This window comes from Zonotrichia leucophrys, chromosome 4 (genome assembly GCF_028769735.1).
Source record: "Zonotrichia leucophrys gambelii isolate GWCS_2022_RI chromosome 4, RI_Zleu_2.0, whole genome shotgun sequence".
In the NCBI taxonomy this organism is placed as follows: Eukaryota; Metazoa; Chordata; class Aves; order Passeriformes; family Passerellidae; genus Zonotrichia; species Zonotrichia leucophrys.
The window spans coordinates 41,600,301-41,627,516 of record NC_088173.1 but is presented as its reverse complement, the minus strand read 5'-3'; the positions used below and the strand labels follow the sequence as shown (position 1 = coordinate 41,627,516).

General features: G+C 37.4%; 1 protein-coding gene across 4 annotated transcripts in view; it reads left to right on the top strand.

Moving 5' to 3' along the window:
• Positions 1-22,038, top strand: part of GAB1 (GRB2 associated binding protein 1) — a 96,913-nt gene extending 74,875 nt beyond the window's left edge. For 2 of the 4 annotated variants that reach the window (XM_064711298.1, XM_064711299.1), the window contains exons 5-11: positions 1,450-1,535; positions 1,739-2,042; positions 13,149-13,238; positions 14,980-15,073; positions 15,414-15,537; positions 18,509-18,631; positions 18,798-22,038. In XM_064711298.1, the coding sequence (XP_064567368.1) occupies positions 1,450-1,535; positions 1,739-2,042; positions 13,149-13,238; positions 14,980-15,073; positions 15,414-15,537; positions 18,509-18,631; positions 18,798-18,956 (980 nt within the window). In that variant the 3' untranslated portion in view covers positions 18,957-22,038. The remainder of the gene's footprint in view (positions 1-1,449; positions 1,536-1,738; positions 2,043-13,148; positions 13,239-14,979; positions 15,074-15,413; positions 15,538-18,508; positions 18,632-18,797) is intronic. The other 2 variants (XM_064711302.1, XM_064711300.1) reach the window with 2 other exon arrangements.
• Positions 22,039-27,216: the final 5,178 nt, after the last annotated feature.

Sequence of the window (27,216 nt, the reverse complement as noted above, 5' to 3'; positions counted from 1 at the left end):
CAGAGCTTTGAGACCAGCCCTGATTTGATGATCATTGCCACCAGCCTTTCTTTCTGTCCATGTGATAGACATGCTTACTGCAGTTTTTTAGTAAAATTAAAGTTGTTTATTCTGGCCACCTAAATGTTGCTCCTCCAGATGTGCTGTCATGCGTATTTTCTTGTTAACCACTTTTGGGCTAAGGGTTTCACTTTCTTTCAGATTTCTGAAGCAGGTGGGTATTACAGTGTTGTTTTTAAAATGAAATTTTTTATTTGTGTAATCAATATTTATGTTACAGATGATTTTAAAGGAGAATTGTTTGAAATGAGGTATGAATACAAGGCTTTTAGAGGAGGCAGTATGCAGAATGGATGGGATCATACAGATGCTCAGATACTATTGTCCTATTTGTCATTCATTTTGTAGACTGAGCATAAAATATTGATAGTTGTTAGTATTTTAAAATGACAAATGAACACTATGAAAGATCCTTGTTTGCTTTGCTTATTTTCTCTCATGTAGTATTTTCTCCCAAGTAAAACCACCACAGTCATTTTGCTAAGTTCATAGGTGAATCTCAGATTCCTATACTGAATCTGAGATTGTCTGCCTCAAGAAAATTAGTCTTTCTGAAAACGTTGGTTAAATTTGGTACTTAAGAGCAGAATTGTTTATTTTCCTCTGTGGTGAAAATCTTAAAAAAAAGGTCAAAGGTTTTTTTTCAGGGCAAGGCGGGGATAAATCCCAGAGTTTACCCAGTTTCATGAGAGGAGGCATTCGTGCCACAGGGTGAAGCAGCCTGCTGCATGCATGGATGAGCAGCACTTGGGAGCCAGGAGTCTCACAAAGACCCCTGTCCAGCAAAGAGCCAGCCACAGAGCTGAGGACCTGTTTAGTCGGGCCTGCCAAGAGCCAGGACTCCAAAAAGGGAGAAATCTTTGGTTTGGCAGCAGCCCACTCCTACTGAAAGCCCCTGGAGACCACACTGGGGAGCTGAGAGATGGGATTCACCTGTTCCTGCAACAGATGGGATCCTGTTGAATCAGCACTTTCCAAGCAAAGGGCATCAGTCAGAAAACCTTTTCCCAGATGTTAAACTACATCTGTTGTTTGTTTATTTTATATTAGGCTTTTCATGAGGGCCCAGATTCTCACTCATTGCATGAAGTTCTTACACATGCTCAGTTAAAAGATAGACTCTGCTGCTTCTTTAAAAGCAGAAATTCATTTCTCTTTTCTTTCCATGGAAAAATGCCACTGTGAATGCTTCAAGTTGTAACTGATGAGTGCTAAGATTGTTTGTGAACACAGTCCTTTCAAATATAGATATATCTAGGGCCACAGCTTCAGGAGGTGTGTTTGTGTACTCTCAGAAGCAGACAGTAAATAACAACAGACTCTGGATGCCTGTGCCAAGTGACAGGAACAGGGGTGATAAATAGCTACTTTCTCTTCTTGTTTCCTTAGAAATTAGTTCTCAAGACTGTTATGATATTCCACGAACGTTTCTGAATGACAGATCTAATTCATTGGAGGGCTTCCATAACCACTTTGTAAGTATGACTTGATCTGATGAGAGGCAACCATGACAGTGTTTGAATGCTCTTTGTTCCGGTGTAAGAAAGCAAGCTGTGCAGTGTTGTCATTTTTCACTCTCAATAGAGTACATTAATCTGAGTAGATTAGGTTAAAAGACTCATGATTCACAGCTGATTGCATAACGTATTTTGTTAAAGGAAATATATGTTAATTCTAGAAAAACAGAAGCATGTTGACAGTGGGAAGTGTTTCAAGTGAAGAACTAGATGAAAATTATGTCCCAATGAATCCCAACTCTCCTCCACGACAGCATTCCAGCAGCTTCACTGAACCCATCCAGGAAACAAACTATGTACCCATGATACCTGGCACGTTTGATTTTCCATTGTTTGGAAAGCAAGTCCCTCCTCCTGCTCACATGGGTTTCAGGTCCAGCCCAAAGACCCCTCCCAGACGGTCGGTGCCTGCTGCAGAGTGTGAGCCGCCGCCGGTGGATCGGAACCTCAAACCTGACAGAAAAGGTGAGGAAAACCTCTAAGGAAACCTAATTTTTATCATCTAAGAAAATAACATAGCTCTCTCAACTTCTGCTTAGAGGAAAATTGTCATGTTTTTAGAAATTGTTTTAGAAATCATTTTTGTCCTATAACTAAATCACAGAGGAGCCCTGGCATTATTTTTAACATTTTAAAACACCACAATAACAATCCAAATAAAAGCATCGGTTTAGATTTTATTGCCATACTTACTAATGAAAAAATAACACTGAATTCCTAAGATTCAGAAGTGTGTCCTTGTATATAGAAGACACTTGTGATGGAGAGTGAGAACACAAGGCATTGGGTAGCACACAAATTTATAGCCATAGCAATGCTTGGTACAGGATCAGCACGCATATTCATTTTAGACGGCCCCTTTGAATCTATCCTAAAAAATTTATCTCTAAAATCTGGCACATAACATGTTTACTTTTCCTTGAAATAAGAATTATTTGGGTGACCAGAATTCTTAATGAACCAAGATGATTGGGTTGCAATGTGTCTATAAGTGATACTCATATAGAGAATCCCCAATAAATAGCTTGGATTTTCCAGTTTATCTAAAATGTTTCATTGACCATCTTACTAAAAATACAGGCAAATACTTAAAAAACTTGTTTCCCTACTAAGTTTTTGAGACAAGATAACTGACTGTCTTGTAGAAGAGAGAACTAAAGAACATCAGGTCAAATGTCTGCCCTATTTTGCATTTGAGTAAGTCTTATTTTTAGTCTTATGTACATTGACAATGGCTGACTTCATTGTGGGAAAGTATAATGGCTAATATTCAGATGATCCAAAATATTCACTAATTAAACCTTTAAATTAGTATTTTTACCACTAAGTGAAAACCGTCTGTAATGAAGGGAAGTAGAGAGTGTCACTCTGATAGATGAGGTATGTGCAATGGAAAGCACCATTCCCCTGGTCCATCTTCAAAAATTGAGGCATGGCCTTTTTTAAGACTTATGGCCCTCTCCTTGTGTCTAATTGTTTCTGTGTTATCAGACAGCAGTTTTGTTTGGTTCTTAAGAAATACTGGACAGGAACAGATTGATGAAAGTTGATACTGGAAAACATTCTCAGAATAAACTGAACTGCACCAATTTAAAATATTTTTCCAGACTGGCCAGTTTGTGTATTTTACTGATAAAATGTTTGACCTTCAAAAGTAATAAATGTATGTGCTGAAAAACATCTCAGTTTTGCTGTTGGCAGCACAAAGCTGCCACACAGATGTTTGCTGGGGCAGTATCATTGCCCTTGGATATCTTTTTGGAACAGAATTAGTGTTTCACATTTAGAGTGGCATGTAAGGCTCCTGCTTTGCTCCCATTCTCAAATGCCTTATCGCTAGAAAGATGTGGCTAACACCAGGGGAAGGACTTTAAGATGTGTTAACATACCATTAATGAATGTAGAGTTACTGGATGAAATTTTTGGCTGTATACTTTTGGAAAACGTTATCACTGTAAAATAATAGGATTGTTTAATGTAATTTAGAAACTAAAATGATTTTAAAGTAAAACTGTCCTTAAACATAAATATGATATAGTGCTTAGGGGCTGAAAAAAGTTTTGTGAATATCTTGAGCTGCCAAGCATGGTAGTGATTTGGATTTACCAGTAGGGGTTTTATCTTAGTAGCACACACACACACAGAGATGGCCTCACTCTAATTTTATCAAATGCACCACTGCAAGTTTTCCATTGTTGTGAAGGACAGATCTGATGACACATTGGAATGGTGATATATTCCCATTTCAGTAATTGAGATCTCTACACAAATAACTTCTTTGAGATATACCTTTGGGAAAATAAAACTGTAGGTTCCTTTGAATTAAATTATGTAAAGCCCTTGTTTAAATGGACATTTACCTAACTAAAACAATGGTGTGCTTTATATTCTTCTGTGTTACCTTTTCAGCTTTCAAGTTTTTCTAGCAGCTTCTATTATCAGGTTGTTTCTGTTTATATAAATGTACTGCAATGCTCTTCTGCTACAAATTAGTGCAAAGGAAGTGTCAAGTAGGTCTGTGTGTTCAATAAATCTTTGGCAGACACAGAAGGGGAGGAAACAGAACATAAAATATTTCCCTTCTGGCTATTGCTCCTGTAAATGTTGGGGGGATTAAATATGCCATTGGTTCAAGAATGTCTGTTCAAGACTGCTGGTGCTTCTCCAAAAGATGGTCTCTAAAACACTGCAGAGGTGGGGTGTGCTGGGGGTAAGGTGTTATGAGGGCACGTTTCATGTTCTGTCAGAAGAAGGTGCTCTGTCTTTTTTGTTGTTGGTTACAGATTGCTGCCAAAACAGTGTTTGCACTGCCTCTGAGGTTTTTGGAAGCTGTTAGAAATGCCATCAACACCTTTCACATGAGCTTTAGCTTTAGGTCAGTCATGTTTCTGTGGGCCAGGGAGGTTTGTTATATCCAGTGCTAAAAGTGCATTTGACAAAGGGATAATGCAGTGAAACCAGTACATAAAGGAAGGATACACTGCTTTTTGTTGTCAAATATATGTGTTTAGCATCTCTTTTACTTTATTTTTAAGGGCTTGCTGCTTACAGCCTTAGACTCTGATCTCCCCATTCTGTTTCTTTTTCCACTGATCTCTAGCAGACCTTTGTTTCAGAAAGTGGGTTAAAAATAATAATGAATAAAAGTATCTATAGCCTTGAGATTACAATACAGATTTGTGTAGTTTCATTTCTCTAGCTCACAGCTGCTTCTGTAATTACGGGGAGCTTCCAGTATTTTCTGGAAATCTTGAAAGGAATTTCAAAACATGGTGTTGTCTCTCTGCCCCAATAACTTGAATCAAAACAGTTTTACTTGTTCTTTAGAGAAGAATACCAAAAGATAAGTGATGTATTGCTTGGACAAAATGGAGACTTAGGCAGATGCTTTTCTGCATTTGCCTGTAACTGAATGACAAAAATAATCTATTTTTTAGTTTGGTTTTTTTCAGAGTGCTGTTTCTTTAGTTATGGAGGACCATTTGCTATATTTATTTTCGTATTTCTGCTTTTTGTCTGCTTTAGCTTGCCACAATTGAATATAGTCCTGATGCTAAATTGGAAGTGTGTTTGCTGGTAAAAGATTTCAAGCAGAAAAAATACTGCATCCACCCATGCAAATGGGTCTTGCTCTCTGAATTATTCAAAGACAGTGACTGGTTCTGCCACAGAGCAAAAGTGACATTTGTCGTGATGGTGACATGCCTTCTTCAAAATACTGTTTATCCAGGAAGGAGCAGTGGAACTAAAGGTGCCCAAATATTGTGAGATGAAGGAGGACTCCCTAGACAGATTAGGCAGCAAAGAACAACCAGGTTCTCTTTTCAGGTGGAAAGTTTGTGGTCAAAATTAAAAGTAAAAAGATGTTAATTGTTTTTTTATGGGTCAGGAGGAAGCATTTGAGAGATGGGGTTCTCTGGGCATGACAGTGACCCTCTCCTGCCATGGGATTTGTTTCCATGGCTTGGGCAGAGGGGTATCTGATCTTAAAACAAGACTTTAAGACCAAACAACTACAAAAACAGACTTTTTTTTTTTTAAATTAACAGTTTAGGAGCTGTCCAGAACAAGTCCTTAGAGCTGTGTAATACTGTGTAATATTGTCCTATCTGAAAGGTTGAAATCTCGTAAGAAATATGTGCTTGACATCTTGACTGATAAAATGCAGTTTTTCAATATCTGAATCAAAGTGAAAGGCAACAATGGAATTGGAGAGGGTGGAGTTTACCTCCTCAAAATCTCAGCTTGATGCCCAGCTTACATTTAATTGTGAACTTCTTTTTTCTGTGTTAAAGCACATTTCTACCAAAGTGGGCCTTTTAAGATTCTGAAAAAAAATATTTGAACAGTGAGCATATGGCTGAACTAACAATGGCCATGATAAAATGAGGGTCAAAAGTTAAATCTTATTCATTTGAATATAGTCTGTGATTGTAATGCATGTATGAATGAATATAAATATAAACTTTTTGATCAATAATACTTAAAAGCACTTTCTGAGAGAGCTCCATTTAGCTCAGGTCCTAATTCCAGGTCATGGGGAGCTGAGATTGAACAATGCCCTCAGGATCACTCAGCAAATTGCTGACAGAAACAATACAGAATTTAGAATTCCCAGCTTACGACATGGTACTGGGCTTTGCTTCGTTTGTCTTCAAGAGAAACTTTGTCAGAATATTGTTGGGGTTTAATTGCATTCAAGATTATTTTGAACAATATTTTCAGTCCTAGTTTTGGATTGAGTGGCACAGATTATTGGTTATTTCGCTGATTGCAGAAATAACCAATAGTTAATGTGGTGCTTTGGTTGTTGGGGGCGGGGGGTTGGGGTTTGGTTTTTTTGTGGGTTTTTGTTTGTTTTTGTTGGGTTTTTTGTTGGTTTTGTTGGTTTTTTTTGATGACTTATATTTCAACAAAAATATATCAGCATTTAATCTGAGAGGCTTCCTACAACTTAAGTCCGCATGATTGACTTCAAAAGAGACTACTGCTTGGCCCTGGTAATTTTCAGCCCATCGTGTTATCATGTGGTAAACTTGGATTTAGAGACAGTAAGTGATGCACACATTTATTTTCATGCCAAGAAAATACCCAGTTGCAGCTTGAAAACAAGAAAACAAACAAAAGAAACCAAGAGAGAGCAGGAAAATTCTCATGGAATTGGCAATCATGATTAAAAATGTTTAATTGTTTAATCGTTTTTGAGAATGTTTTAAAAGTTATCTTGTTGCTTTTGTCATAGTTTTTTTCTCATTTAAAATCTTAAAAGACATAATCTGTGTGGTTAAACCACAAATATGCGTGGATTGCTTCTAAAAATGTGGCTGCATCTTTGCCACCACTCCTCACAAGCATCTCCCAAATGGATTAACTTCACAGAGAATTCCAGTTTTCTTTCTGAAAGAGCTGAGGCCCACTTTGCAAAGGTAATTGTGTACAGGAAGCGCCTGCCACATTCTGGTCCCCATAGGATCCACTGTGATGCTTCTGGATGACTGGAATAATGATCCGTTGTTGCAGTGTAGCATGGTGCTCTACAAATCCCAGGCAAAGTAGGTAATTATTAAGGAAATGAAGAACCCTCATTAATCATGCAGGTAGCTATAAATAGCCTGATGAACAGTTTCCTTGTTAGACATTCAAACATGTAAATATTTAAGTTGGACACTGTGAACATATTCCATGTCCTGATATAGCAGGAGTACCACACCATCCTTCAATAAAACTTCAGAGAAACACTGGCAGCATTTGTGACAATGAGAACTGACAATTCTTTAAAAATAATAATAATTAGGAGCTGGCAACATTTCAGTATTCCACACTATCATCATTGTCTTGCATGTTCTTTAATAAACGTTCAGTTATGTTCTGAGGGTTTAGAACAAGTAGGCATTGAAAATATGAGAATGGTGATTTCTGTCTGCAGCAAGAACTGAAGATCTGTTGAAAAAGAAACTGTAACTTTTGTGATGTGTTTTCTGAACAGAAGTATTGTTCATTTTGCTTTTGAGAAATCCATGCATTTTATCTTCCATTCTCTCTTGGAGAGAGAATACACCCCTTGTTCATTCCATTTAGGAATTTTAAAAAATTAAGCTTTTGGGGGATGTTTTGGTGCTTCCTTAGAGTTCGTAAAGCAAGTGGAGTACAAATTTATTGATTTTTTTTTCTTCTTTGATCTTCCACAAGTTCCCATTTAGCTGAAAATTACACTTCCTGCATGCCTGTACTAAATTACTTGTACAAGTCTAGTTTTTCACTTAATGGCTTTAAATAACTCCTTGCTGTGGTGTACCAATCCTTACCTTGGAGCTGTGATTTGTCTTTTAAAACTTTGAAAGAGCAAATAATTTCAATAATGATTTCATTTGGATGGCTGTATCACAGCTGCAGAGGACTGTGATTTGCTGGACATAATGGTAATTTTGTAAAAAATTAAACATGCCACTTTTCTAAACTGCAGTACTTACTCTGATACTAGTGCTGGGGATGATTAAGTTTAGGCATTAGGGGTAGGGATTTTTTTTAGGTAATTTTAAACTCCAAAGATATGAGGTAGAGCAGGAACAAGAGAACATGAGTAATAATGCCCTACTTTTAATTATCTTCATAAAATTTTTCTCTTCTTTGCTGTGCCCTTATCACTTTTTTCAAGAACACATAGTTTTTAATGCACATATTGTCATGCTATTCCATTACTTTGTAATAGGCTTAATGTTAATCTTTAGTTTTCCACTGAATAATTTAAATTTTGGGGTTTTTTTTTCAGTGTTTTCTTTTTGAAGTCTTTTGGAGTTTGCAAATCTTAGTGCACCATTAAACTGCTAATCAATAAATGCTCCAGAACACTGTGCTTAGGTTTTAAAACAGTCTTTGTTATTGAATGTTCTTAGTTCATCATGCTTTGGGGGCTTATAAAATACAGACATGTAGAGTTACTCACAAATCAGAATAGTCAAGTAGTATCTTGATGATTTAATAGCTTTGGTATTCACTGAGTAATTTTATGGCATTTGCCATTCTTTGAGTAGTTTTATAGCATTGGCCAAATATTCTAGAAATAGCAGTGAATGTTAGCTGTCAGATCCAGTTGGACTTATTTTTTCCAATTCATTCTTATTTTCTGTAGCATTCAAATTACCAGTTCACTGTAAAAAGTTGTTTTGAGGGGATAAAGATGTCTGAGAAGACTGAAGAGCAACTCTTTATGTGACTGCTTTTTATATTTCATAACATTGAAGGATAAGTTGATTTCAATTTGTTTTTATTGTCCTAAAGAGACCATAGTTACCAGCATCCATATCTTATCCCCACCCGCACAAAGCACATTATTGATGCTCCTATTTGTTGGTGGATACTAGTATGGAAATGTATTGGAATGTTATGTAACTAAATACATGTTTCTAATTACAAGTACCTTGGCAGGAGACAGTCTTACAAAAACAGAGATGAAAAAGCAAATTCAGGATATTTGTAGAGCTCTGTGTTGAAGACCATTTACTTGGGAATCAGGGTTCACTTGGGTGAGGAAGAGAAGAAAAGCAGGAGTTTACTCTGCAGAATTAAAAAGCAAATAATAATTTTTTTGGGAACAAGACAGTGAATTTCAGCCTTGTTTTTTGAGGAGAAATCAACAGTGATTCTAAGTATGGGAATTCTTGGACCTCAGTGCAAATTTCAGTTTCATCTAATTACAGAGGAAAAGGGGTCAAGATACGTATTTTGTTGATGGAAACAAGGAACTGTGATTAGTTATTTCTCTCTGAAAGTACTCTTGTGTGGATGCAGTGCATTTATGTGGCTGATTTCTCCGTTTGCTCTCCCCTTCCTATCCCAAGCACAGCACTGCTCTAGCATTCCTACATATGATCTCCTAGTCTCATAAGGATTAATCCTGTTGTCCAGGAAACAGATAATGCATTTCTCAAATTGTCCTTAACAGAAATCATGTTTAGTTCTGGTGTTTCAAGGCAATAGTCTGAGAACAAATTAATCTCTTCAGCATTATGTCCTCAAAAACAAAACCATTAGGACCACCTACACTGATGCAGGAATTTACTGCAGTGGGACAACTTCCTCCTGCCTCAATATTATATTCCAAGTGTTCTGTGGAAAACTACCAGAGCCAATGCAAAAACCAAAAATGATTTTTCAGTTTAAAGCATTTTTTGAAATTAACTCAAACATGTGAAATGGACTCTTCTCCTGGTGACTTCACAGACAAAGGCAGCATTGACATGCCCCAAATACCAGGAGCAGAATTCATGCATCTGAGTGTGCTCCAGTGCCACAGCCACAATCGTCTGCTGTGCCTGGCACTTGCTACAAGCAGCCATTTGTTAGAAAAATAGACTTCATTAATGATTTTTCAGCTCAGAGTGCCCTTCTACAGCCTGATAGGACATGCAGAAGCTGAGCTTCTCCCTCCTGGCTGAATTTTGCAGATGGTGACTTGATAGAATGGTAAAAACTTCTAATTTTCACTTCTTGTTTAGTTGGTTTCACTTGACATAATTTATTTGTGTTTTGGGTTTTTTCCCCCGTGTAGGTTTGCATCCAGTGGTGTTGCAACATTTATTTCCTTTTCAGTTTGAAAAAAAATTAAATTGCATAAATGAAACTTTTTTTTTCCTTTACCCAGATTTATCTTTCCCAGAATAGGTCTGTAAGTTAAAAGTATTATCTTTCCTGAGCTGAGGTAAATCTGGGCCTGTGGGAAGCACAGGAAATGTGTTCCTCAGTATGGCTGGTGTTGGAATGCTGTATGGAGCCAGGCTCTCCATAGAGCCCTGCTGTCACTACAGTGATGTGAAGAACAGCCCTGTGACACTTCAGTGAGCATTTTTGGATAGAACAGATGTGGGAGACCAGCCTGCTGTACAGGGGGGAAGCAGTTTCCCCTCCATATTTTAATCACTTGGTTGCTTTTCAGAGATACAGGCATGTGCTCCTGGGGAAAATTGTCATTTGAAAGCAGTAAGGGATACTCTGAAGGGCTTTCAGTGCCCTGGCTCATGTCACTTTATTGTCTTAAATGAGCAAAAACAGGGTGAAAGAATTCTGCAGTTACACATATAGGTAACCTCAGATTCGTGATTTTGATCCCCCCTTCCTCTTTTCCTTTCCCTGGTGTCAGGTCTGTCCTGTTGCACAGTATAAGCTCCTCAACAGAGTTTAGGCCTTTGGGTTTTCTTTTTCCAGGGAGGAAGAAGAAAATACTCTGCACAAATATTTTAATTCTCTATGACACATTAAATGTGAGGAATTGCATTATCCTGGCTGGTTGGTGGCAGCAAGCTGGTTTGCCACCAAATTTATTGAGATTAAACGGTCTTCCAGGAGCAAGAGATGAAAGCTCAGTGAGTTCTTTTCTGATGTAGAAGTATTGAAGGGACCTGTACTTATTTATATAGCTCTTCTGGAAATCTGAGTGGTTGGTATAAGTGCTAAATTAAGTGGGAATCAGGCAGTTACACAACAGCCGCGTTTTACAAATGGGGCTAATCCCAGTTCAGAAAGGTTGGCTGTGCTGGACCATGTAGCGTCATTAACAGAAGGAGAAATAATGAGTTACAGCCTTGAGTTCCTTGAGCTTATTCTCTGTATTATGGGTTTCAGGCACTTTAGTCTGTTTGGTTATAAGAGCAGAGGTTATTAAGTGCACACTGCTTAAATAATTTAATTAACTCTGTTACCTCTGCTAGTTTTCTCATTGTGCTTACAATCTGTGCTTCTATGTCAGTGCAGATTAACTTGAGTTGCACTGGGCCAGATTTCTTTTAAATCAGATTATAAAACTGTAAAATACAAAATTATTATGATCAGCAGATTATAAAACTGAAATGCAAAATTATTATGATCACATCAAAAAGTGTTTGGATTTGAACTTCTTAAATTGTTCCATCAGTTTGATGATCCTGGTCTTTTTAAATAGGCAGGCTTTTATCAGAGAGTTATAGGCAAGGACTTAAAAATATTGGATCAGTTCAGAATTGAGTACATCAGCATGTTGGCTCATGCTTTTGACTTGGCTCTAGTCAGGAATACTTCATGTTCTGCTTCACAGTCTGTGTCTTTGGTCAGCATTGCCCAGCTGTTCACCCGTTTCATCAGCACATTGAGCCATTTAAGGGAGCATCTGATTTTGAAATTGGAAAAGAACTATCTGTGGAAAAATTACTTCATGTCCTTTTCTTTGTAAGGAAGTTGCTGTGCAGCACTACTAATGAATAGACAAATTTTATCTTACCTGCATGGTCTCTCAGAAGCACTGTGTAGAAGTTAAGATACAGTACAAAACCTGTATTTACCTTTCTTGTTGTTACTTGATTATTCCCAATACTTCAGTGATAACACTAATAGAGCACTTCATATGCAAAACCCTTGGGGCAGCGATTTGCAAACTTCTGGTGTTTGCTGCCAAGTTTATTCTTTGTGAAGCATTCTCACCCATTGCTGGGAATACCACACCTTAGTCTGTACCAGTCCTTTTCCATTTTGTGCTGTAGGGCAGCTTTCTAACATAACCAGGCTTAAACTTTTCATTTGGTTTATTCATGTGGCTTCTTGGTGTACCACTTGAAGGCACTTGCCTTTTTTTATATTTAATATATAAATATAATATATTATTATATTATATTATAATATATTATTTGTATTATATTATTAGTATTATATTATTATTTATAAATATTAATATTATACTTTGTCAGATAGACTTTAATGAAAGGTTAGGGCTATTACACATTCTTGATCATGTTTATTTGAAATAGACGGCATGACCTGGAACACTTGCAGAGTTTGGTCAGGTTGGCTAAAGAAAATCCTTGTTTTGGGAGGCGATTTGTGTTACTCTCTGCAGGGAGATGATCAGTATTTTCATGCCAGGGTCATTTCTGGTGGAGGTGTGGTTGTGCCTTGGTGGAGGGGCCGTGTGCAGGCTGGAAACTTGGGAAGAAAATCCCACTGTGTCTGCAGGGTCGGGGTGGTGGGGTTTGGTACAGACAGATGGAGACCTCTGGGGAACAAGTTTAAGAAATACATTGGTAAAAAAAGATTCTTGGGGCATCTCAAGTGGGAGATACACATTGGATAGAAGACTTCCCAAGAGTACCACAGGAGTGGAGACTCCCAAGAGTCATTATTTCCAAAGAAATTCCGTGACTAAGGAGATTTAATTTCTCTGAGGGTACTTCAACTTGTATCTGAAACATGACTGTTCTCTTTTGATAGTAAATATACCTCAAATATGTACGTTTATTTTTTTAAATCAAACCAGTTAGTAGTAATGATCAGTTGCAATATTTGTTGATGCACTTTTTAGCCTTTTTATACAGCTTTTACATTTGCCTCCTATATATTTATTACTTGCATGCAGTCTTTACTTTGTTTCTGGTTTGGTGTTTAAACCCTTAGTGTGATTCCCAGCTAGAGTGTAAAATCTCCTTCAGCAGCTTGCTTATGCTTGTGGGATTAACTTTTCTGCAGGGGGTTGTGATGTTTATTTATAAAATTCCAGTTTTCCACTTGCAAATAGAATATTATTAAGAGAGTCTTCTTTTTGCCAATTAGGTCAAAGTCCTAAAATTTTAAGACCTAAACCACATGGTTTAGAGCGAACTGATTCACAAACCATAGGTGACTTTACTACAAGAAGAAAGGGTATGTACTTTAGCACTGTATGTATATGGAGCTTTATAAAAATAAGTGAAGTAAAAATTTTAAAAATTGTTACTTTAGAATAACTCTGGCATATTCTATTCTGCTATAGTCTAAGGTTATGGATGTATTTTCCATGCCAAGCAACCAGTTTCCTGTATAAGGAATTAAAGATTTTCTGGCTTGAGCAGTGCATGGAAATTTTTCTTTGATATTAACATGAATGTTCTGATCTCTTAAGTTGTGGCTGTTTATATTTTGTCTGTTTATTTAGAAGCAAATATATAACAACTTATAAATTGTACATAGTAACTTGTAAGTTACTTGAAACTTTTATTAGGCAATAACCTGAAATCACAGTTCACTTAGGGCTTTAAGCAAAATATTGATCTTCTGATCATACACTAGTACAGACATCTATTTATGCACCTTAAAGAGGATTTTAATTAATATGATGGGCTTTATTGAAGATGCTGAGTTGGTGCCTAACATAGTCAGGAGAAGTAGAGAAAATAATGAACAACATTAAAAATCTCAGAGAAGTATCACTGATTACCTTTGGGTTTTGAAGTCCCTTGCAACAGGATGGAATACTTCTGCTGTTCTTGGTGGGATTTGGACGAAATCTGTGTGCTGCAGCAGCACCTTGCCCACTGTTTATTCCTGCCAGGTAGTCTCAGACCTTTACAGAAAACTTGAGCCAAGCTGATAGTTTTTAATGTCAGTTGTGCTTTAGTATCATCTTGCCTGCGTCATGTTCAGTTCTGTTACTGCATGCCTGACACTTGATCTTAGTGAACCTGCCAAGAGGCAGAAAACTCATGGTGGGAGGGGGCACAAGGACAGAAAGGGCAGTTTTTATGATGACATTGCATTTTGTTTTCTAAAAACAGTTTTAGGGAGGATAAAGTTGACAGCAGTTTGACTCTGTGGTATTTTTTTTCCCACAAGCCTTTTTATACTTTTTTTTTTGCTAATGTTTAGGACGTGTGAGACATATAAGCTGGAGGGAGGGATAATGTGTTTCTTGCTAATAGCCTACTCATGGTTCTGTTCTGAAAATGAAATTTAAAAATGGCAATTTTTTTGAGAACAGTGTTATGTGTCATGAGTGGCACATTGCTCTGTGGCACATCCACTCTGCTCGACTGTGGATGATCTCTGAGGCGAGCCAGGCTCCTCCTGCTGTTGGTTCATTTCTCACTTGTGCAGACTTAGTCTTAGCTGCAGGTTCTGCCCACTCATGGAGCTCTGAAACGTCACCAGTAAGGGCACATGTACACAGTGAGGGCAGAGTTTGCACATTAACAGCTGGCTCTGAGCCAAGAGAAGTCCCCAGAGCTGGTTCTGCTCAAACAGTCCACCAGCCCTGCCCTGGGCTTGCCAGCTCAACAAGTCATCAGGAGAGAAGGAGGACAGAACACGATGCTGCCACTTTCAAAATCTCTTTTCAAAACAGAATTACTGCCTACAAGTATATGCTGCAAAATTCTGAAGTTGCAGTGGGGTTTTTTTATTTTATATTTTAATTTTTTAATTGATGTTTCCTCTCGTCACCTGAAAAGATTAAAAATGTAAGTTAATATATCATGTCTTTCTGAAAATGGAAGTGTTTCCCTTTCCTTACTAGTATTTACTATTTGAAAGATAAAGGTTTTTTTCTGTATTTAGTCTATGAAAAGCTATTAAATTTAAGTTTGTTTAGGAAAGTTCTGTGCTTTACAGTTGTCTGTTTCTTACATAGCAAAACCAGCTCCACTAGAAATAAAACCTCTGCCTGAATGGGAAGAATTACAAGCTCCAGTTAGATCTCCTATCACCAGAAGCTTTGCACGAGAGTAAGTTTCTTGGCTTTTCCTCATTCAGATTAATCATTTTGGAGACTGGAGTGTTAATAAATGTGTGTACATCTGTATCATATTTTTAGCTTGTTTGTAGCTTGAAGTTTCCCTTGGAAGAGTGTGAGTCTGTGTGTGTATCTGTGCATTGAAATAAAGTGTGTCTGTGTGAAATTTTGTTTTGTGATATTAAATATAAGGGACTGTGTATAACCAAAAAATGTGACACTCTAGTAAACTTGAATGAAAATTTCAGCTCTAATATGCTTATTTTTGTTGTTTACCAGGAGGTTTAAGATATTGCAGATGTATTGTTTGTGAAATAATTCCTGGTAATTAGCTCCTCCAGGTTTCCCGTGTCTCCCAGACCGGATTCAGTTCATAGCACAACTTCCAGCAGTGACTCGCACGACAGTGAAGAGAATTATGTATCCATGAACCCAAATCAATCCTCTGAAGACCCAGTATGTAAAATCTACATCTTAACTACTCTCTTCCTGTGCAGTCCTTACTTTTAAATCATGCCAACACAGATCCTTCATTCAACATCACTCGCTTTATACTTCTAGATCAACAGAATGATAAAAAAATCTCCATAGCAGAGCTGTAATTTTGGTAGGATTTCACTGAAGAAGTTAAGAGCATAAAGAAAATGGTTGATATACATGTCTATTATATAAAGCAGTATACAACATGACTTTTTTTCTACCTCTTTTCTAGAATTTGTCCCCTCTTTGCAATCATTTATCCTTGGGCTATGTGTGAGTCCAGTATTAAGTCATGAAGGGAAATAATAAACTGTCCTAGGAGCTCTGAGACATGCTTTAAAAAACTGCATTAAAAGGACATCTTCCAGGAAGTGTAGAAGGAGCAGGGGAAAAAAACAATTGATACTTGCGGTATACATTCTATGAAAATTGAACCATGTGTATTTTGTTAGGCATCTTTCAAAAAAGAAGATAGACGGAGTCTTTGTGTATTAAATGTCTGCATTTTTTTTCCCCTTTGGGGGGAATTTTCTCAGATAATGAAGCTTCAGATCCTCAGCATGGAGTGCAGCTAGTTAGGAAAATTTAATGATATACTCTGTGGGTTTTCTTCGGTGAGGGAAAGGAGAGAGAGAAAAAGACTCAATAGCAGTAGTTTTAAGGGAGGCAATGGCAGCAGACCTAGGCCTAAACTAAAATATAGTTTAGAATATGCATAAAACCTGTAGGAAACCTGTATCTTGAGCTCAGCTTTTTGTCTAGTCTAGAATCATGGAATGGATTGAAAGGGACCTTAAATCATGGATTGAAAGGGACCTTAAAAGATCATCTTGTTCCAACCTCCCATGCCATGGTCAGGGACAGTCTGCTAGGACTGTTTAAAGTCCTGTCCAGTCAGTTCAGTGTACTCATGTGTTTGGATTCTTAGCAGGGGGTACAGCAGTATTTTTCATCTTGAAATCATTTATGTATGACCTTCTCTGGGGAGGGCCTGTCTAGCACCTTGTTTGTTCTGTTTGTGTGTCTGCCTTCTTGTATGGCATGTGCTGGTCCATCTCACTGCCCCGGGCTCTCCTCTTGCAATGCTGGTTGCTCTCCTGTCCCCTGCTGCTCTGGGTCCCCTCGCAGCCCCCTGCAGTGTCCCTGCCCCAGCTCACCACTGCTGCCTCGGGGTGCTGCATCCCAGCTTCCGCCCATGCCATTCCTGTGGGAGCAGGGATGCAGAGTGGGTCGCGGCCTCCAGAGCCTGTGGGGCGCCCCACGCTGTGCCTTGTGCTTCCCAGGGGAAAAGCACCAAGCTCAGGGGACTGCTGATGTTAATTCTTAGCTCCTCTCTTGCAAGGGCCATTGGTAAGTAGTGGGTGCTGTCCTGTTTCACACGTGCAAGAAACATCCCATATTACCCCAGAGATTCTCCCCACCCGTGCCCACAGTTCTCCTTGCACAGAATCACAGTTCAACCCAGGTGTTCCTGTTGATTCCTAAGGCTGTTCCAAGGGCTTAACTTCCATACCAAGATGGTACAATTAATGCTTCAGCTCATTAATACCTTCTGTTTTCTTGCACCAGTCCTACTTAAAGGTTATTCAACAGGTTTCCTTTCTGTTTCATTTGCGTGTATTTAAAATTTCTGTTTCCTAATGCATGTGTTCCGCCTGCTTAGTTTGTTTGGAATAACAGATTATTTTTTGTTTAATGAGTAACAGCTTTTTAAATTTATCCTGGAAACATTGATACAGAATCTGATTTTTGTATCTTTAATACACAGAAATTTGTTCTGAGAATTTGAGCAATGAAAATGGACTTCACATTAGTTGTTTGTGTTTGTCCTTGTTACCACTTAATGTTAAATGAGCTGGACAGTAGAGATATAATGGATTACTTCAATTTAAAAAGCCCAGCCCATTTTGCTTTAGCCCATAAAATATTTTACTTCCTAAAGAACCAGAACATTTCTGCATATCTCATGGCCTTTGTTTTAAAATTTGACTTTTTGAGAATTTTTACTTGTTCCAACTCTATCTTAGCAAGGAATCTGTATTTCTTAATCTTTTTCTGCCATCAGCTTTGGAGCATCTTCTTTGATGTCATACTTACGTTTTAGTTAATAAAATCAGCAATATTCTGCTTTTTCTTTCAAGCTGCTCTCAGCCTTACCCTTCTGTCTTTCCTTCTGCCTTCTTCTTCATTTTTTGCTGACTGCTGCCCTCTGTCTTCCTGTTTTTTCTTTATCTTTTAGAGAAGAGTCCTTCTATTGTACTGTTCCTATAACACCTGTTAAGAGGGAGGGATCAGGCTGGGAGAGGACAGAGGAGGTGAGGTTGTAAAAGTTTGGGCTAATGGAAATTTAGGTATATACAATGCAACTTCAGTTCAGGCAGCCCTACACATATTTGCCAAAGTTTTAATATTTTAATCTTGTCAATTGAACAATACTCTTTGATTTTCACCTTAATCACGATGACTTTTGAATGAAATGTAAATGTTTAATTTTTAGATTTGCCACTACTGTCAGGCAGAAATTATTGTAGGTATTTAACAAAAATTGAGGGAAATAGACAAGTTTGTGCTTAAGTAATGTTAAATTTGAGATATAATAACTACATTTAAAAAGAACAAAACATGATCTGTTCTTATTTCATTATATGAAGGGGACATTAAGTGGAAAACACAGATGGGTTGGGTGGCAACCTTAAATTTGGGGGGGATGTTTTTTGGGTTTTTTCCTCCCATTGGGTTTTGACTCTGTCCCATTTTTAACATAGAATGTATGCCCTTGCCATACATTCTATGTTAAAAATGGCTCAATGAAATGTCCTTGATTTAAGTGATTTGCAGTTGTTTCCGTAAGCTTTTACATTTTGGCAGTTATAGCAAGCATATTTGATTATGTGGACCACATTAGTTTGTACATTTGTAGCTGAGATTGTTTAAATTATGATTTCAGAATTTGTTTGGAAGCAACAGCCTCGATGGAGGAAGCAGCCCTATGGTAAAACCTAAAGGAGATAAACAAGTGGAATATTTAGATCTGGACCTAGATTCGGGAACGTCTACCCCACCTCGTAAGGTAAGCAGATGTTCAGTAAGATCTCTTAATGGTAATTTCTCAAATGCTTAGTGGAGAGACAGTGTTGACCCTTTCAGAGAAACCAGTGCTTGTTCTGTGTCTGTTTGGGACACCTGCTTGCTTTTCTGTTGTTAATTTACTTGAACTTGTTTCTGGCTGTTCCCAGAAGAAGAACAGTGGCTCGGGCAGCAGCGTGGCAGACGAGAGGGTGGATTACGTTGTGGTGGACCAGCAGAAAACCCTGGCCCTGAAGAGCACGCGGGAGGCGTGGACTGATGGCAGACAGTCCACGGAGTCCGAGACACCCACCAAGAGTGTGAAGTGAAAACGCTGCTCTGGCTTTGAAGAATGGAAAGAAGTGAATTTTGAAGAATCACAGAACCACAATGGCAGTGTTGTTCAGCTGCACAGTACCTGATTCCCTGGGCTGGGAATCAGTTCCTCGCCAAATAAGTTGGAAGCCAAAAGACACTTCGAATATATCAAAGGAACTTTAAGATCCTGAATTGGCTCTGTCTGGAAAAATCACAGCCTGTAAATAACCTGTAAAATAATATTACTTAGGTTTCAGAAAACCTTTTGTTCTGTAGTTAACACATTTGTAGTATTACTTTGTTTATGCACTTTTTCAGTTACAATATTGATTCAGGTATTCACAGTTAGTGTACCTTAATGTCTAATTCATCTGGAGAATTCTTTTTTCCTTACACTACTATTCCTCACAATTTTAGGTTAATTAAGCTACATGTAGAAATGGAAATTAATATTTGAACTTCATTTTAACAACTCAAAATTGATTTTGCAGAAATTCTTTCACAATTGAATAATCTACTTGAAATTCCAAGAGACAACCGTTAGTTACATATTTGTTTATATTTAATACATACAAGATTATTTGGAAGTCTACAGGTTTACCTTCCTAACAAAAAATAGCTGTGAGTTAATAATAATGAACTGTTCTGGGTTTAGACCTAAAATCCTGGCTTATATGTTAGTTGTTAGTGGTGGAACTTCTATTGTGTTTTATTAATGACAGTGTTCTGTGTTCAATCAGTGAAGATTCTGCAGGGTAGGATCTTACACTTTCAAAGACTGAATAATTAAATGTCAAGTAAGCCTGCAAACCACTGATGGCATGCAGTAATATTGTGATCTCACACTTATTAACAAGAAATAACCTTTATATTATTTACAGAAGGTAGAGTATATAAATCAGGTACGTACCAAGCACTGTTGTGCTAATACACTGATCAGGTTTAGACGATGAGCTTTAGTTTTGTACTGTTTAAAAGTTCTAATGTCAGTTTTCAGTTCAAGATTAATGGGACAGTTTGACATTCACTTTTTGTAGTACTAGCAAAATACTGTGATTTTGAATTAGACATTAACTCAAATGGAAATACTATGTTTTAACACCATAGTGTCCTTCTTATGAGCTCTATTTTACTTTAATCTCCTGCTTGGCCTTATATTTAAATCCCTATGCAATTGATATTTTATATCTCTGTTTTTAAAAATTAGATAATGTACGTAAATTATCCCCTTGTACACCACTTGTTGCTATTTCCTGGTACAGGATTTTAAACTCTGTATACTGTGATCCTTTATTTTACTATGCCAGTTCCAAATAATAATCTGCCTTGGTTTAGAAACATTTTTTGTTATTTGGAAGAAGATAGAATTCTTTAAATACATGAATGAGTTAGGTCTAGATAGAAAACTTACTAACACTTTTGTTTTATACAAATACCCTCAATTAAGTGGTTGGTTTAATTTTCCTGCCCAATTGGGGTTTTTTTTGTCCAGATCATTTAAAAGCTGAGCCTAAAGCTGCATTGTTTTCTGGCATGTTGGCCTTCATACTGTGCCTAATCTACCATCAGTTGTTTCTCTCCCTCACAGCCACAATTTACAGTATGTAAATTATCTTCTTCCTAACAAATGTTCTTTTTAAATTAGTAATATTTTGATGCTTTGAATGTTCATTTGAAAAAAAGAAACTGAACACAATGCATTTTGAGGTGAATTTTAAATAAATCAAGTTGTTCTGTTTTGGTGTGTAAACTCTGTCTTGCAAAGCAGCAAACGGATGTCAGTGTGTCTGGGAAGGTGCCTGGATACCAGCCACATTTTTTCAGAATTGCAGATGTGCAGCTAGAACCATTTTTAACTTGAAGCCAAATGATGTGAATTCCCACTCCTCTGGGAGCCAGGAAAAAATCAGTCTCCTAAGCCAGCCTCTCCTGCTGAGCTAGTGATAGGAGATGGGTTTGCTGTAAGTTTGCTGATATCAGTCCTTGATTTACAGATTACACTTACTCTTTCTTCATTTAAAATTTGACAGGATTCACAACATTATTTGTTATTATGATTGAGGATCTACTCTTAATTTCTAGACTTTTCCCCTTCCTTTTGTTAAGGAAAACAGGAGCTTTCCCACGTACAGACGGCGTAACATTTTCTAAGTATCAGTCCACAATTTCTCTTTAATTAGATTTCTAAGCAGTTTTTTCCCCCATATTCCAGTGTTACATCTTCCATACTTACATACTGTCCATGGTATGTTCAGAATCAGAGGTGTGATATTAACTTTTGATGATACATCTCATTTTCACGAGTGAAGCTACAGGGGCTTCACAATGCAAATCTGTCTGAGCTCTTGAATGGGCTAAGGATATGAATATAAAATTGGAAATGTGACTCCTAAAGTTGTAGATGATAGAAAGCAATTGAAACTGATATAGCCCTGTGTCACTTTCAGTTACTAGCTTTGTGAGGACACTCTGGTTGGAGGCAAGTTGGTGGAAACTCAAGTAGATACTGGTGCAGAAGTAGCTTGTCAATGTTGCTTGTCAAGTGTTCTTTTTTCAAATAGGTAAGTTTTCTCTTGTTTGGCTCAAATTCTATGTTACCAGTTGCAGATACAGTTTTCATTGCTCTATGTGTCATTATAAATGGCAAGTATATATATGCAATATTTCTTGTACAGGTATACAAGATCTTGCTCTTAAAAATTGAAAGGAAACTTGGTGCCTTGTACACTAAGATTGACTTGAGAGGTGATTTGGTATCATTCCATGGAGTGATCTGAACATTTCTTTATCTGCTAATTACCAATAGCCACACTTTTACACACTGTGATATAATCACTATTACCTCATGAAGTGCAGGTGCAACACAGCTGTTCTGTTCCACTAGAACTTCATAATGTGACATGGGAAAAGGTGAAAATGTGGTCATTAGTCTTTTTTTCTTTACTGATATTTGTATCTGTGTAAAAAAATAACAAACCATTCATGTATGACAGTTGTGACGTAGTGCCACACCTAGGGAGTACAGACAAATTACAGTGTGGCTGTTTTGATTAAGTAATTTAGAATTTATTGCTTCTTGTACCTAATTAGGGAGTGATGGGCACCTCTCTAGCTTTTACAGTGCACTGTGAGCCAAGCAAGATTTTTATCTCAATGAAATTTAAGTTTAGCTATTACTGCAGCAGTGTGTGTGTGTGTGTATGTACACACACACACACACACACACATATACATATATATATATATATATGTAGTACTCTTGCAAAAGTACTTTGGAAGCTTGGCAGCCCCGGAGAGAAGGTCCATTCCTCCTTAGCCTACAGAGGTTTGTATCATGAAAAGTGAGTGGATATTTATTTTATTTATTTGCTCAAGGAGAAAGTACTGCCATACAATATCAGTGTGCAATTTGGACAGCAATAGTGCCACTTCATCTGTTGAAATATTTTATACCTGTAGTTCTTAAGAAGCTCAGCATTATCCACAGATGAACTTATAATATTTTGAGATTATCCTCCATATTTCCTACATCTGCTCTTGATCTCTGTGTATTGCACCCAACTGCTTCTTAAATGTTAATTTCTTGTTGCTTATTTCTTGGGAATGCTAATATGGCCGTGACCACAAAAAAGGTGCTTGTCTGGCAAATTAGTGTAATAGATGTTCCACAAAAACATTGTGTTGATTGGGTGTTGATGAACCAAATCCCAAGCAATGAGGTTTCTGGATTTTGCCTTCACTGAACAAACATTTAAAGTTTAGCTCTCAGCCTGACAAGGTGCAGAGTAGGATACAAGAAAAGATGTTGAGAGGGTTATGAACAATGTCTTTGGCATTTTAAGTTTTCCAGAATAGGTTTATGATTCCGCAGCCCTGATGTTAATTTTCATTAGCAAAAACCGGAGGAGAACAGGTATTGGATGCATGACCAGGTGAAAGGTTTTTGCCATCTCGTTAAGTAAACAGAGCTAGATTGTTCTGGTGCCAGTGGTTTTCTTTCTAGATGGTCTAGAAAAGAAAATTTCCATGTTTCATTAGAAAGGGATTATCTGTTTGCTTCAGCTTTTTTATAAGCAGGTTAGCCAAAGTGTACAGTTGTGTAATCTGCTGTGCACACACACAAAATGTTTAACTATTATATGCTAATATGGAATGGAATAGAATAAAATCCTGTACAGTTTAGAACATAAAGCACCAAGTTGGAAAAATGGAGACTCTCAAAGTTTTCCTGCAATTATAAAGCCAGCACTTGTAGTAATCTTCATGATTAGCTCTCGAAAATTCTCCTAGGATCTCTCATCATTGCCAAGCCTTTTGCTAGTAAGTTGTATCTGCAGTGAAATAAAAAGAAAATGTGTGTCATATTTTCAGAAAGGCCAATCTTAATAAGATTTTAATAAATGCTCTTTGAGGTCCTGGGTTTAATTGGGGGGGGGGGGGAGCTTGCACAAGGTACCCAGACAGCTTGCTTGTTTTAATCAGAAGGCCAGAAGAGAAGGAAAATATAAATATCCCTTATTTTCCCTGAATTCCTACCAGACTTTAAAATATGTAAGTTGTCATATTTTTATGTGCTTTTTAGGGAATATACTTTAGAGGAAGAAGTCACTACTTGCTTCCATGCACTTTTGCTGGTTTTCGCACAATTCTAAACTATGCAGACTAGCTGAAGGTTTAAGGGTTTTTTCTTTCTATTTTGTGTTAGAGGTGAAGGATGCAGCCCTGTGAGTTTGGGGATTCCTCAGACTGCCCTGCTGGTGTACCTCAGAGTCTGGAGTTAATTACATCAAAACAGTGATTCAACCCTCTGCTGATGTGATCTTCATAGTAATACCTATTCATGGTGTGTATATTTACTTATTTTTTAATTAATCATAATCGAAACCTAAATGTTGGAAACAAATAATGTTCAGAGTTAAGGTCCCTAATCTCCAGTTAGGCATACATAGAGCAGCATTTGAAAAGGCATTATGTGTAACAGGGTTCAAATTCCCCAGGCACACAAATCTATTTAGGACCTTTTGAGGAGCAGAATTTCATATTCAAGGCACTGCTGTCCTCTTTAAGTAAGTGAAAGTTCAAGAACTTTTCCAAAATCTAATTTCTACTCAATTATTTAAATACAAGTTTAGGAATTGAATTTGAAAAACACACCTTGTGTTATAACTATGGTTTTTTTCTCCATAAATAAAAGAAGTGATGATTCTTAAGACATTTTTGCCTTTAGTTCTACTCACTGACAGCCCAAATGAGGAAGCACAAAATAGACTTGACCCTTGAACTTTTTAAATGAAGGGAAAAATTGAAGGAGCCACCCAGGACCAGGATTTAGCCTCTGATCTCCTCATACACCATGGTGCAGGTGCCCCCAGTTCCAGTGCTCAGGTTAGAAGCTGGGACACAGATCCTGTGGCCAGTATCAGGGAAGCACCAACAAGCTCTGAAAAAGTGGTTTGCTTAAAAACAATATCAAGAGTTCAAGCAAAAATTTAGTTTTGGAGAGGACTGGTGGGTTTGTTTCCTCTATGTAAAATGAGTAGGATAATATTTAGGATTGTGATGCAAGCCCCTTTTGGGAGCTGTGCTGTATCTCAATATGAATCCTATTGTTCACCCCATATTTTGGGTATCTGTGGTCTGTATTTTTTGTACAGCGTTTGGTATACCAGGAGAAGGGCTGTCTTTAAAGTCTGGGATCAAGAATCAGAAAACACTGGCTTCCCAATAATGTTTTATGTTTAAGGATGAATTTCCAATGAATAGTTCTAAGATGTTGAGATTTTCCTTTAGTAGGTGCATTGTGTATAAGGATGGAAACTTGAAATTAAGCGAGCAGTTATTATTCTGTAAATGGGATGTTATTCTGCTTTTCAAAAAAACCAAACAAAACTTTTAAAAAATTACAATATTTAAAATTATCCATTCTGCACACACAATGTTGGACTTTTCTCTTAGTAGTTTTTACCTCCCCTGCATCATAATGATCTGGAAAAATGCTGTTACATTTTCTCCAGGACACGTAGTTCTTTGGTGAAGTCGTACTTTGATTTCCTGTGTATTTCTGACATGAATTTCTCCCCAACTATTCTCTTTAATTAAAGGAGGGTTGAAAACCAATTACTTTTATAAAAGCTGCTGTGTTTTTTGTGAGAGAGCAGAAGGTTTTTTTAATGTAGCAAATCTCTGTTAGGATTCAGAATAGTCACTACTGCAGAAAGGAATTCAGATGATTACAAAGCAGTAACTCCAAAGCATTGACTATAGGCTACTGCAAAAAGCATATTCATGTCTAAAACCAAAGGCTCAGGAAATACCTGTGGCAGAAAACACCCATAATCCACAGAACACATGAGGGTCCATCATTTTTCCAGTAAAAGCTGTGTTGGAAGCCCCTGTATGTCCTATCTGTTCTGATACTATAGTTACAGGTAAGTAGATATTTATCAATGTTAAGTGTCAAAGTATTTTTCAGTCTTTCATGACTATTTAAGTATCTAAACACTGGGGAAAACTGGCCCAGATGACAACTGTGGAGAAACATAGCAGCATAAGAAAAGCAAGATAACCGTGAAAATCAGGTTAAGATGCCATGGCAGAGGCATCAATGTATGAAATTTGGGTGTAGAGGCAGATAGGTACTTGTGTATATGTGGAATCCAACTAGAACTATTACTGAAGGAATAATGTAGTTAAAATATAAAAATTAAAGTATTATATCCTGCTTAAAAAACCTCTTCTTCAGATTTATCCCTATCTTTCACTGAAGGTCTATATGCAACTCTTAAAGTCCCTTTTTGCTCTAAGAATAACAGCTGCAGGAGGAAATCTTGATGATCTCAAAGGTCTTTTCCAACCTAGTTAATTCTGTGATTCTGTAGGTCAGATGGTTTAATTGCTGTGCCAATAGTGGAGGTAAGTTTTGCAAAGAGTTTTTCCTTGCCCTGTCTCACTCTGGTTGCAGTTCTGTAAGGTGGGGAGTGAGGTTCATGAAAGGAAACAGGGCCAGGGCAGAACCTGGTTGCTGAGAGGGAGGAGAACCCGCAGTTTTGAAGAGGGAAGGATCTGTGTGTGTTTAATAAAGTTTGTGCATTACTTTTTGTACTAAAATGTATTTTACATATTGAAAATATGTATATGTTTGCCTTTTGGTGGAGCCTTTTCAGTCATAGCAGCAAAGAAATAAAATCTAAAAGCATTTTATTAATTCTGGGTTTTTTTCTGCGAAAATGCTGCTTGTTACAGAATCTCCATTCTTCGAGGATTTCTGTAATGAGTATCAGCAGTTGACTCCATATGGGGTCATTTTTTTTTTTTTTTGCATGGGTAAATTTTATTGATCAAAGGGCTTGTTTTAAACTGGACACAAGCAGAGTCTGATATGCTATCTGCATGCCATGTTGCTGTTACCAAATATTCACTGGTTTGTGTTGGGTACAATTTGAAAGACTTTTGGTCTTCACATGCCACTATTTTTGTAGTCTTCTTTTTGAAGATACACACAGAGTAGGCTTACAGTTTGTTTAAGCACAGCAGATAGTCTGGGCTGTTTATTTTCTGTGGAAGTTTAATTTTACCAGGATGGCTACAGTGTAATTTAAACAATCTCAATGTCATCTTCATGGTATTCAAAATTAGAGCACATGGATGAAATTTATACACATAAATATGTTAAACTCTAAAAAGTTTCCATTGCATTAAGGAATCTACTGAAGTTAATACATGGTATCATTTGCATGTGTTGGGGTTTTTTTGTGGGGGATGGGTTTTTTTAATACTGGAAATCAGTGTGTTGACAGTTAGGATGAGGCTGATGACAGTGACCTGTGCTGATGGGCAGAGGGTTTGGGGTTTTTGTTTTGTTTTGTTTGTTTGTTTGTTTAACAGATATAGCATGAATTTAATGGCTTCTTTGACTGGTGTGTGTGTTTACACCAGCTCTTGCCTGCAGGGCTGTTAATCTGAGGCTAGAAGAAAAGTGACAGTGGCAGAAGTGATGGCTTTGAAATAAGTCTAATTGTATTTACTCTTGGTGGGATAGTCCAGCTCAACGTCAGCCTTGTGAGGAAGTAGAAATACTGGCAGTATCTCACCTCACATGGGTAGTATCTTGTTTTGGCATTGTAAACTAAAAAAGCATAAATCCCCCCCTAAGATCTGAACAGAAACCAAGTTCTCACCCCTCTTTTACCTTCTTGAACCCAAATGAATGTCTCATGGAGCAACCACAAACAACTATTTCGCTCCTTTTGTTTCCCAGATTTTGGGAAGATG